This window comes from Oncorhynchus gorbuscha, unplaced genomic scaffold (assembly GCF_021184085.1).
Source record: "Oncorhynchus gorbuscha isolate QuinsamMale2020 ecotype Even-year unplaced genomic scaffold, OgorEven_v1.0 Un_scaffold_454, whole genome shotgun sequence".
In the NCBI taxonomy this organism is placed as follows: Eukaryota; Metazoa; Chordata; class Actinopteri; order Salmoniformes; family Salmonidae; genus Oncorhynchus; species Oncorhynchus gorbuscha.
In genome coordinates this window covers 435,151-448,025 of record NW_025745294.1, presented here as the reverse complement: position 1 = coordinate 448,025, position 12,875 = coordinate 435,151, and the positions used below count along the sequence as shown (strand labels likewise).

Sequence of the window (12,875 nt, the reverse complement as noted above, 5' to 3'; positions counted from 1 at the left end):
CACCTGTCTCATCTGTCTGTTTCTCTCTCACCTGTCTCATCTGTCTGTTTCTCTCTCTGCCTCTCTGTCTCTCTCTCTGCCTCTCATCTGTCTGTCTCTCTCTCACCTGTCTCATCTGTCTGTCTCTCTCTCTGCCTCTCACCTGTCTCTCTCTCTGCCTCTCACCTGTCTCTCTCTCTGCCTCTCACCTGTCTCTCTCTCTGCCTCTCACCTGTCTCATCTGTCTGTTTCTCTCTCTGCCTCTCTGTCTCTCTCTCACCTGTCTCATCTGTCTGTCTCTCTCTCTCTCTCTCTCACCTGTCTCATCTGTTTGTTTCTCTCTCACCTGTCTCATCTGTCTGTTTCTCTCTCTGCCTCTCTGTCTCTCTCTCTGCCTCTCATCTGTCTGTCTTTCTCTCTGCCTCTCATCTGTCTCTCTCTCTGCCTCTCACCTGTCTCTCTCTCTGCCTCTCACCTGTCTCTCTCTCTGCCTCTCATCTGTCTCTCTCTCACCTGTCTCATCTGTCTGTCTCTCTCTCTGCCTCTCTCTCTCTCTCTCTCTCTCTCTCTCTCTCTCTCTCTCTCTCTCTCTCTCTCTCTCTCTCTCTCTCTGCCTCTCACCTGTCTCTCTCTCTGCCTCTCACCTGTCTCTCTCTCTGCCTCTCATCTGTCTCTCTCTCTGCCTCTCATCTGTCTCTCTCTCTGCCTCTCATCTGTCTGTCTCTCTCTCTGCCTCTCATCTGTCTCTCTCTCACCTGTCTCATCTGTCTGTCTCTCTCTCTGCCTCTCTCTCTCTCTCTCTCTGCCTCTCTCTCTCTCTCTCTCTCTGCCTCTCACCTGTCTCTCTCTCTGCCTCTCACCTGTCTCTCTCTCTGCCTCTCACCTGTCTCTCTCTCTGCCTCTCATCTGTCTCTCTCTCTGCCTCTCATCTGTCTGTTTCTCTCTCTGCCTCTCATCTGTCTGTTTCTCTCTCTGCCTCTCATCTGTCTGTTTCTCTCTCACCTGTCTCATCTGTCTGTTTCTCTCTCTGCCTCTCTGTCTCTCTCTCTGCCTCTCATCTGTCTGTCTCTCTCTCTCACCTGTCTCATCTGTCTGTCTCTCTCTCTGCCTCTCACCTGTCTCTCTCTCTGCCTCTCACCTGTCTCTCTCTCTGCCTCTCACCTGTCTCTCTCTCTGCCTCTCACCTGTCTCTCTCTCTGCCTCTCATCTGTCTCTCTCTCACCTGTCTCATCTGTCTGTCTCTCTCTCTGCCTCTCTCTCTCTCTCTCTCTGCCTCTCTCTCTCTCTCTGCCTCTCTCTCACTCTCTCTCTCTGCCTCTCTCTCTCTCTCTGCCTCTCTCTCTCTCTCTCTCTCTGCCTCTCACCTGTCTCTCTCTCTGCCTCTCACCTGTCTCTCTCTCTGCCTCTCATCTGTCTCTCTCTCACCTGTCTCATCTGTCTGTCTCTCTCTCTGCCTCTCTCTCTCTCTCTCTCTGCCTCTCTCTCTCTCTCTGCCTCTCTCTCTCTCTCTCTCTGCCTCTCTCTCTCTCTCTCTCTCTCTCTCTCTCTCTCTCTCTCTGCCTCTCATCTGTCTCTCTCTCTGCCTCTCATCTGTCTGTTTCTCTCTCTGCCTCTCATCTGTCTGTTTCTCTCTCTGCCTCTGTCTCTCTCTCTCACCTGTCTCATCTGTCTGTTTCTCTCTCACCTGTCTCATCTGTCTGTTTCTCTCTCTGCCTCTCTGTCTCTCTCTCTGCCTCTCATCTGTCTGTCTCTCTCTCACCTGTCTCATCTGTCTGTCTCTCTCTCTGCCTCTCACCTGTCTCTCTCTCTGCCTCTCACCTGTCTCTCTCTCTGCCTCTCACCTGTCTCTCTCTCTGCCTCTCACCTGTCTCTCTCTCTGCCTCTCATCTGTCTCTCTCTCACCTGTCTCATCTGTCTGTCTCTCTCTCTGCCTCTCTCTCTCTCTCTCTCTCTCTCTCTCTCTCTCTCTGTCTCTCTCTCTCTCTCTCTCTGTCTCTCTCTCTCTCTGCCTCTCTCTCTCTCTCTCTCTCTGCCTCTCACCTGTCTCTCTCTCTGCCTCTCACCTGTCTCTCTCTCTGCCTCTCATCTGTCTCTCTCTCTGCCTCTCATCTGTCTGTCTCTCTCTCTGCCTCTCATCTGTCTCTCTCTCACCTGTCTCATCTGTCTGTCTGCCTCTCTCTCTCTCTCTCTCTGCTCTCTCTCTCTCTCTCTCTGCCTCTCACCTGTCTCTCTCTCTGCCTCTCACCTGTCTCTCTCTCTGCCTCTCATCTGTCTCTCTCTCTGCCTCTCATCTGTCTGTTTCTCTCTCTGCCTCTCATCTGTCTCTCTCTCTGCCTCTCTCTCTCTCTCTCTCTCACCTGTCTCATCTGTCTGTTTCTCTCTCACCTGTCTCATCTGTCTGTTTCTCTCTCTGCCTCTCTGTCTCTCTCTCTGCCTCTCATCTGTCTGTCTCTCTCTCTCACCTGTCTCATCTGTCTGTCTCTCTCACCTGTCTCATCTGTCTGTCTCTCTCTCTGCCTCTCACCTGTCTCTCTCTCTGCCTCTCACCTGTCTCTCTCTCTGCCTCTCACCTGTCTCTCTCTCTGCCTCTCATCTGTCTCTCTCTCACCTGTCTCATCTGTCTGTCTCTCTCTCTGCCTCTCGTCTGTCTCTCTCTCTGCCTCTCATCTGTCTCTCTCTCTGCCTCTCACCTGTCTCTCTCTCTGCCTCTCACCTGTCTCTCTCTCTGCCTCTCATCTGTCTCTCTCTCACCTGTCTCATCTGTCTGTCTCTCTCTCTGCCTCTCTCTCTCTCTCTCTCTCTGCCTCTCACCTGTCTCTCTCTCTGCCTCTCACCTGTCTCTCTCTCTGCCTCTCATCTGTCTCTCTCTGCCTCTCATCTGTCTGTTTCTCTCTCTGCCTCTCACCTGTCTCTCTCTCTGCCTCTCATCTGTCTCTCTCTCACCTGTCTCATCTGTCTGTCTCTCTCTCTGTCTCTCTCTCTCTCTCTCTGCCTCTCACCTGTCTCTCTCTCTGCCTCTCACCTGTCTCTCTCTCTGCCTCTCATCTGTCTCTCTCTCTGCCTCTCATCTGTCTGTTTCTCTCTCTGCCTCTCATCTGTCTCTCTCTCTGCCTCTCTCTCTCTCTCTCTCTCACCTGTCTCATCTGTCTGTCTCTCTCTCTGCCTCTCACCTGTCTCTCTCTCTGCCTCTCACCTGTCTCTCTCTCTGCCTCTCACCTGTCTCTCTCTCTCTACCTCTCACCTGTCTCTCTCTCTGCCTCTCACCTGTCTCTCTCTCTGCTTCTCATCTGTTTCTCTCTCTGCCTCTCATCTGTCTCTATCTCTGCCTCTCTCTCTGTCTGTTTCTCTCTCTGCCTCTCATCTGTCTCTCTCTCTGCCTCTCTCTCTGTCTGTTTCTCTCTCTACCTCTCACCTGTCTCTCTCTCTGCCTCTCATCTGTCTCTCTCTCTGTCTGTTTCTCTCTCTACCTCTCATCTGTTTCTCTCTCTGCCTCTCATCTGTCTCTCTCTCTGCCTCTCTCTCTGTCTGTTTCTCTCTCTGCCTCTCATCTGTCTCTATCTCTGCCTCTCTCTCTGTCTGTTTCTCTCTCTACCTCTCATCTGTTTCTCTCTCTGCCTCTCATCTGTCTCTCTCTCTGCCTCTCTCTCTGTCTGTTTCTCTCTCTGCCTCTCATCTGTCTCTCTCTCTGCCTCTCTCTCTGTCTGTTTCTCTCTCTACCTCTCACCTGTTTCTCTCTCTGCCTCTCATCTGTCTCTCTCTCTGCCTCTCTCTCTGTCTGTTTCTCTCTCTACCTCTCACCTGTCTCTCTCTCTGCCTCTCACCTGTCTCTCTCTCTGCCTCTCTCTCTGTCTGTTTCTCTCTCTGCCTCTCATCTGTCTCTCTCTCTGCCTCTCTCTCTGTCTGTTTCTCTCTCTACCTCTCACCTGTCTCTCTCTCTGCCTCTCACCTGTCTCTCTCTCTGCCTCTCATCTGTTTCTCTCTCTGCCTCTCATCTGTCTCTCTCTCTGCCTCTCTCTCTCTCACCTGTCTCATATGTCTGTCTCTCTCTCTGCCTCTCTGCCTCTCATCTGTCTCTCTCTCTGCCTCTCTCTCTCTCTCTCTCTCTCTCACCTGTCTCATCTGTCTGTCTCTCTCTCTCTCTCTGCCTCTCTCTCTCTCTCTGTCTCTCTCTCTGCCTCTCTCTCTCTCTCTGTCTCTCTCTCCTCTCTCTCTCTGCCTCTCTCTCTGCCTCTCTCTCTGCCTCTCTCTCTCTGCCTCTCTCTCTCTCTGCCTCTCTCTCTCTCTCTGCTTCTCTCTCTCTGCTTCTCTCTCTCTGCCTCTCTCTCATCTGTCTCTCTCTCATCTGTCTCTCTCTCATCTGCCTCTCTCTCTGCCTCTCTCTCATCTGTCTCTCTCTCATCTGTCTCTCTCTCTCTCTGATCTGTCTCTCTCAACTTCAATGTAACTGTTTTTATTGTCATGGAAAACATATGTTTACATTGCCAAAGCAAGTGAAATAAATCATATACAAAAGTGAAATAAACAATAAAAAATGAACAGTAAACATTACACTCACAAGTTCCAAAGGAATAAAGACATTTCAGACATCTTTATACAGAGTTGTAATGATGTGCAAATAGTACAAAAACTGCTTGCCCTTTTCTTGTGGCAACAGGTCACACATCTTGCTACTGTGATGTCACACGGTGGTATTTCACCCTATAGATCACTTCCTTTTAGGTGGTTGTAGATTTTAGTGGGTATCGGCCTAATTCTGCTCTGCGTGCATTATTTGGTGTTTTACGTTGTACACTGAGGATATTTTTGCAGAATTTTGCATGTAGTCTCAAAAAATTTTTTGTTTGTCCCATTTTGTGAGGTCTTGGTTGGTGAGCGGACCCCAGACCTCACAACCATAAAGGACAATGGACTCTATGACTGATTAAAGTATTTTTAGCCAGATATTAATTGGCATGTCAAATTTTATGTTCCTTTTGATGGTGTAGAAGACCCTTCTTGCCTTGTCTCTCAGATCGTTCACAGCTTTGTGGAAGTTACCTGTGATGCTGATGTTTAGGCCGAGGTTTGTATAGTTTTTCATGTGTTCTCGGGAAATGGTGTCTAGATGGAATTTGTATTTCTCGTCCTGGTGACTGGACCTCTTTTGGAACACCATTATTTTTGTCTTACTGAGATTTACTGTCAGGGCCCAGGTCTGACAGAATCTGTGCATAAGATCTAGGTGCTGCTGTAGGCTTTCCTTGGTTGGTGACAGATCTAGGTGCTGCTGTAGGCTTTCCTTGGTTGGTGACAGATCTAGGTGCTGCTGTAGGCTTTCCTTGGTTGGTGACAGATCTAGGTGCTGCTGTAGGCTTTCCTTGGTTGGTGACAGATCTAGGTGCTGCTGTAGGCTTTCCTTGGTTGGTGACAGATCTAGGTGCTGCTGTAGGCTTTCCTTGGTTGGTGACAGATCTAGGTGCTGCTGTAGGCTTTCCTTGGTTGGTGACAGATCTAGGTGCTGCTGTAGGCTTTCCTTGGTTGGTGACAGATCTAGGTGCTGCTGTAGGCTTTCCTTGGTTGGTGACAGATCTAGGTGCTGCTGTAGGCTTTCCTTGGTTGGTGACAGATCTAGGTGCTGCTGTAGGCTTTCCTTGGTTGGTGACAGATCTAGGTGCTGCTGTAGGCTTTCCTTGGTTGGTGACAGATCTAGGTGCTGCTGTAGGCTTTCCTTGGTTGGTGACAGATCTAGGTGCTGCTGTAGGCTTTCCTTGGTTGGTGACAGATCTAGGTGCTGCTGTAGGCTTTCCTTGGTTGTGGATGGAAGCACCAGATCATCAGCAGACATTTGACTTCAGATTCTAGAAGGGTGAAGCCGGGTGCTGCAGACTGTTCTAGTGCCCTCGCAAATTCATTGATATATATGTTGAAGAGGGTGGGGCTTAAGCTGCATCCCTGTCTCACCCCCCGACCCTGTGGAAGGAAATGTGTGTGTGTTGCCATAGTGAAGGCGTAGACTCAGGTTTTATGGGTCTCTATGTTTTTGGTTGGACAAATTTCTTAATTTCTTTCGTAGGTTTTTGCGTTCTTCATCAAACCATTTGTCATTTTTGTTAATTGTCTAAGGTCTTGACATGTTTAGATTTGATAGGGAAGCTGAGAGGTCAAATATACTGTTTAGGTTTTCTACTGCCAAGTTTACACCTTCACTATTACAGTGGAACATTTTGTCCAGGAAGTTGTGATCTGATAGGGGTGTCAGTGGACTGATCAGGAAGACCACAGGTAGCCAGGTGTAATCTGTCTTTCTCTTTACAGATCAGGAAGACCACAGGTAGCCAGGTGTAATCTGTCTTTCTCTTTACAGATCAGGAAGACCACAGGTAGCCAGGTGTAATCTGTCTTTCTCTTTACAGATCAGGAAGACCACATAGCCAGGTGTAATCTGTCTTTCTCTTTACAGATCAGGAAGACCACAGGTAGCCAGGTGTAATCTGTCTTTCTCTTTACAGATCAGGAAGACCACAGGTAGCCAGGTGTAATCTGTCTTTCTCTTTACAGATCAGGAAGACCACAGGTAGCCAGGTGTAATCTGTCTTTCTCTTTACAGATCAGGAAGACCACAGGTAGCCAGGTGTAATCTGTCTTTCTCTTTACAGATCAGGAAGACCACAGGTAGCCAGGTGTAATCTGTCTTTCTCTTTACAGATCAGGAAGACCACAGGTAGCCAGGTGTAATCTGTCTTTCTCTTTACAGATCAGGAAGACCACAGGTAGCCAGGTGTAATGTGTCTTTCTCTTTACAGATCAGGAAGACCACAGGTAGCCAGGTGTAATCTGTCTTTCTCTTTACAGATCAGGAAGACCACAGGTAGCCAGGTGTAATCTGTCTTTCTCTTTACAGATCAGGAAGACCACAGGTAGCCAGGTGTAATCTGTCTGTCTCTCTCTCTCTCTTTCTCTTTACAGATCAGGAAGACCACAGGCAGCCAGGTGTAATCTGTCTTTCTCTTTACAGATCAGGAAGACCACAGGTAGCCAGGTGTAATCTGTCTTTCTCTTTACAGATCAGGTAGCCAGGTGTAATCTGTCTTTCTCTTTACAGATCAGGAAGACCACAGGTAGCCAGGTGTAATCTGTCTTTCTCTTTACAGATCAGGAAGACCACAGGTAGCCAGGTGTAATCTCTCTTTCTCTTTACAGATCAGGAAGACCACAGGCAGCCAGGTGTAATCTGTCTCTCTCTCTCTCTCTCTCTCTCTCTCTCTCTCTCTCTCTCTCTCTCTCTTTCTCTCTCTCTTTCTCTTCACAGATCAGGAAGACCACAGCCAGCCAGGTGTAATCTGTCATTCTCTCTCTCTCTCTCTTTCTCTTCACAGATCAGGAAGACCACAGCCAGCCAGGTGTAATCTGTCATTCTCTCTCTCTCTCTCTCTCTTTACAGATCAGGAAGACCACAGCCAGCCAGGTGTAATCTGTCTCTCTCTCTCTCCCTCTCTTTCTCTTCACAGATCAGGAAGACCACAGGCAGCCAGGTGTAATCTGTCTCTCTCTCTCTCTCTCTCTCTCTCTCTCTCTCTCTCTCTCTCTCTCTCTCTCTCTCTCTCTCTCTCTCTCTCTCTCTTCACAGATCAGGAAGACCACAGCCAGCCAGGTGTACGAGATGCTGCTGACCTACGACGACGTCATCGAACCTGACGTGATGGATGATGTCATGACGTCGCTGAGTGACACCAACTGGTCAGTGGAATCAGGAGACAGGAACTCAATTAGTCCACAGCGCTGAGTGACACCAACTGGTCAGTGGAATCAGGAGACAGGAACTCAATTAGTCCACAGCGCTGAGTGACACCACCCAGGTGTCCAGTGGAATCACCCCCGGTCACTAAGTTAACATGGGAACCCAATCTATCCACACCGCTGGTCACTAAGTTAACATGGTGTACCCAGGTGTCCATGTATCAACACCCCGGTCACTAAGTTAACATGGTGTAAAGGCCCCCTCTATCCTACACCCCCGGTCACTAAGTTAACATGGTGTAACAGGGTCTAAGCCCCCCTCTATCCTACACCCCGGTCACTAAGTTAACAGGGTCTAAGCCCCCTCTATCCTACACCCCGGTCACTAAGTTAACATGGTGTAACAGGGTCTAAGCCCCCCTCTATCCTACACCCCCGGTCACTAAGTTAACATGGTCACAGCATTTTCTAGAGGAGTCAGTCCTACTGTAGGGTCAGTCCTTCTGTAGGGTCAGTGTTACTGTAGGGTCAGTGTTACTGTAGGGTCAGTGTTACTGTAGTGTCAGTGTTACTGTAGTGTCAGTGTTACTGTAGGGTCAGTGTTACTGTAGGGTCAGTGTTACTGTAGGGTCAGTAGGGTCAGTCCTACTCTAGGGTCAGTCCTACTGTAGGGTCGGTTCTACTGTAGGGTCGGTTCTACTGTAGGGTCGGTTCTACTGTAGGGTCAGTCCTACTGTAGGGTCAGTGTTACTGTAGGGTCAGTGTTACTGTAGGGTCGGTCCTACTGTAGGGTCAGTCCTACTGTAGGGTCATAGATACTGTAGTGTCAGTCCTACTGTAGGGTCATAGATACTGTAGGGTCAGTCCTACTGTAGGGTCAGTGTTACTGTAGGGTCAGTCCTACTGTAGGGTCAGTCCTACTGTAGGGTCAGTCCTACTGTAGGGTCAGTGTTACTGTAGGGTCAGTTCTACTGTAGGGTCGGTCCTACTGTAGGGTCAGTAGGGTCAGTCCTACTCTAGGGTCAGTCCTACTCTAGGGTCAGTCCTACTCTAGGGTCAGTCCTACTGTAGGGTCAGTCCTACTGTAGGGTCATAGATACTGTAGTGTCAGTCCTACTGTAGGGTCATAGATACAGTAGGGTCAGTCCTACTGTAGGGTCAGTCCTACTGTAGGGTCAGTCCTACTGTAGGGTCAGTCCTACTGTAGGGTCAGTCCTACTGTAGGGTCAGTCCTACTCTAGGGTCAGTCCTACTGTAGGGTCAGTAGGGTCAGTCCTACTGTAGGGTCAGTAGGGTCAGTCCTACTGTAGGGTCAGTAGGGTCAGTCCTACTGTAGGGTCAGTAGGGTCAGTCCTACTGTAGGGTCAGTAGGGTCAGTCCTACTCTAGGGTCAGTCCTACTCTAGGGTCAGTCCTACTCTAGGGTCGGTTCTACTGTAGGGTCGGTCCTGCTGTATGGGTCAGTAGGGTCAGTAGGGTCAGTCCTGCTGTAGGGTCAGTCCTGCTGTAGGGTCAGTAGGGTCAGTCCTGCTGTAGGGTCAGTAGGGTCAGTCCTACTGTAGGGTCAGTCCTACTATAGGGTCAGTAGGGTCAGTCCTGCTGTAGGGTCAGTCCTACTATAGGGTCAGTAGGGTCAGTCCTGCTGTAGGGTCAGTCCTGCTGTAGGGTCAGTAGGGTCAGTCCTGCTGTAGGGTCAGTAGGGTCAGTCCTATTGTAGGGTCAGTAGGGTCAGTCCTGCTGTAGGGTCAGTCCTACTATAGGGTCAGTAGGGTCAGTCCTGCTGTAGGTTCAGTCCTGCTGTAGGGTCAGTAGGGTCAGTCCTGCTGTAGGGTCAGTAGGGTCAGTCCTATTGTAGGGTCAGTAGGGTCAGTCCTACTGTAGGGTCAGTAGGGTCAGTCCTACTATAGGGTCAGTAGGATCAGTCCTACTGTAGGGTCAGTAGGGTCAGTCCTACTGTAGGGTCAGTCCTACTGTAGGGTCAGTAGGGTCAGTAGGCTCAGTTCTACTGTAGGGTCAGTCCTACTGTAGCGTCAGTCCTACTGTAGCGTCAGTCCTACTGTAGGGTCAGTGTTACTGTAGGGTCAGTCTGTCGTCTTCACGTTGTCCTCTCTGTATCCTCTGGTTTTAGGGAGGAGGACGTCGCCACGGTGAGGACCCACAGAAACCAGCTCTGTGATTGGCTAGGAGTACAGAAGCCCCAGCTCGTTGCCAAGGTAACCATTTTGAGAACTGCTAATCAAAAAATCGTCGGTGTGTTTTTTTTGCGCGTGTGGATGGATGAATCAATGATTGAATACTTTATTAGCCTAAAGAAAACAGATGTCTGGTCCTTTATGCCGTAAGTCAGGTGCTGCTGCAGGTTGCAGAATAACATTCATATCAGGGTTGTGATATAAAGAGGCTTGTCTGTCTGTTAGTGAGGTTGACTGTTCCTCATTAGACCCAGATGCTTGCCTTTCCTCTGCCTGCCAAACCTTCATTCACTTTACTATGGAATTAGTCGAGAACGAGGTCTGCTCCGATAAGAGAAAACCTTTCAAAGATATGACCTTCGACTATTTATCAGAGTAAGGACTTGATTTAGTTTGTCTATGAAAATAAACGACAATATTATCCACTTTTAGCTCCTTGACACACGTGATTAACTTCAATATTGTACTTATTCTCGTTCTTCTTTTTTTTACTCTGTTTTGTTCCATAGGGTTCTGTCCAGTAGGCCCGGGGGAAACTATTCTCAGTAGGAACTGAAGAACTGTAGCACAGGATCCTTCAGGATGGCATTCTGTGTGACGCATCACAAAGTACAGCCGCACTTCTAAAAGGTCACAGCCTTCAGTGATGTTCCAAGACCCACACACTTTGCTGCACTACATTCTAATTGGTGTGCTAGTATGGTCATGAAATGTATGGTCGTCTGGGATTCGTCTGTCTGTCTCTGTGTCTGTCGACTGAAAAAGTTTTTAAAAAGAACAAAAACAATCTGTCAATAAACAAACAGAAACTGCATCATGATTTTCCCGTTTCCAATTTATTCACTTTTTTTTTAGAGGAAAAGATTGAGAAACACTGTCATGGCAGATTTAAGGAGAGAGGAGGGAGACCAGGAAAATAGGATGAGGAATGAAGGAGAGAGGAGGGAGACCAGGAAAATAGGATGAGGAATGAAAGAGAGAGAGGAGGGAGACCAGGAAAATAGGATGAGGAATGAAAGAGAGAGAGGAGGGAGACCAGGAAAATAGGATGAGGAATGAAGGAGAGAGAGGAGGGAGACCAGGAAAATAGGATGAGGAATGAAAGAGAGAGAGGAGGGAGACCAGGAAAATAGGATGAGGAATGAAGGAGAGAGAGGAGGGAGACCAGGAAAATAGGATGAGGAATGAAAGAGAGAGAGGAGGGAGACCAGGAAAATAGGATGAGGAATGAAAGAGAGGGAGGAGGGAGACCAGGAAAATAGGATGAGGAATGAAAGAGAGAGAGGAGGGAGACCAGGAAAATAGGATGAGGAATGAAGGAGAGAGAGGAGGGAGACCAGGAAAATAGGATGAGGAATGAAAGCGAGAGAGGAGGGAGACCAGGAAAATAGGATGAGGAATGAAGAGAGAGAGGAGGGAGACCAGGAAAATAGGATGAGGAATGAAGGAGAGAGGAGGGAGACCAAGGAAAATAGGATGAGGAATGAAGAGAGGAGGGAGACCAGGAAAATAGGATGAGGAATGAAGGAGAGAGAGGAGGGAGACCAGGAAAATAGGATGAGGAATGAAAAGAGAGGAGGAGAACCAGGAAAATAGGATGAGGAATGAAAAGAGGGAGGAGAGGAACAAGAAAATAGGATGAGGAATGAAGAGAGGGAGGGAACAAGAATATAGGATGAGGAATGAAAGAGAGAGAGGGAGACAAGAATATAGGATGAGGAATGAAAAGAGAGAGGAGGGAGACCAGGAAAATAGGATGAGGAATGAAAGAGAGGGAGAACAAGAATATAGGATGAGGAATGAAAGAGAGGAGGGAGAACAAGAATATAGGATGAGGAATGAAAAAGGAGGGAGAACAAGAATATAGGATGAGGAATGAAAAAGGAGGGAGAACAAGAATATAGGATGAGGAATGAAAAAGGAGGGAGAACAAGAATATAGGATGAGGAATGAAAGAAAGAGGAGGGAGAACAAGAATATAGGATGAGGAATGAAAAGAGGAGGGAGAACAAGAATATAGGATGAGGAATGAAAGAGGAGGGAGAACAAGAATATAGGATGAGGAATGAAAGAGGAGGGAGAACAAGAATATAGGATGAGGAATGAAAGAGAGAACGAATATATGATGAGGAATGAAAGAGAGAACGAATATATGATGAGGAATGAAAGAGAGAACGAATATATGATGAGGAATGAAAGAGAGAGTACAAGAATATAGGATGAGGAATGAAAGAGAGAGGGAGAACAAGAATATAGGAGGATGAGGAATGAAAGGAGGAGGAGAACAAGAATATAGGATGAGGAGGGAGGGAGAGAGAACAAGAATATAGGATGAGGAGGGAGGGAGAGAGAACAAGAATATAGGATGAGGAGGGAGGGAGAGAGAACAAGAATATAGGATGAGGAGGGAGAGGACAAGAATAAAGGATGAGGAGGGAGGGAGAGGACAAGAATATAGGATGAGGAGGGAGGGAGAGGACAAGAATATAGGATGAGGAGGGACGGAGAGAACAAGAATATAGGATGAGGAGGGACGGAGAGAACAAGAATATAGGATGAGGAGGGAGGGAGAGGACAAGAATATAGGATGAGGAGGGACGGAGAGAACAAGAATATAGGATGAGGAGGGACGGAGAGAACAAGAATATAGGATGAGGAGGGAGGGAGAGGACAAGAATATAGGATGAGGAGGGACGGAGAGAACAAGAATATAGGATGAGGAGGGAGGGAGAGGAGATCCTAATAAAAAGAAAGTCTTTCAGCAGCCTTGCATTTCTGAGATAGCAGGGTGAGAGGGAATTTGCCTGTCAGCACATTTGATAGTGAGAATCTCTTCTCCCCCCCACTCTATCCCTCTCCCTTCTCCCCCCCCCCCCCTCCCCTCTCCCTTCCCCCCCCCCCTCTATCCCCCTCCCGTCTCCCCCCCTATCCCCCCTCCCCCCCCGTCTCCCCCCCTCCCCCTCTCCCTTCTCTCCCACCCTGTCTCCTC

At 48.5% G+C, this 12,875-nt stretch overlaps 1 protein-coding gene across 1 annotated transcript in view; it reads left to right on the top strand.

Moving 5' to 3' along the window:
- Window positions 1–10,706, top strand: part of LOC124018253 (tubulin-specific chaperone D-like) — a 162,905-nt gene extending 152,199 nt beyond the window's left edge. Inside the window, 3 exon segments of the mRNA XM_046333519.1 lie at window positions 7,586–7,695; window positions 9,823–9,907; window positions 10,396–10,706. Coding sequence (XP_046189475.1) covers window positions 7,586–7,695; window positions 9,823–9,907; window positions 10,396–10,410 — 210 coding nt within the window. The 3' untranslated portion in view covers window positions 10,411–10,706.
- The last annotated feature ends 2,169 nt before the right edge of the window (window positions 10,707–12,875 follow it).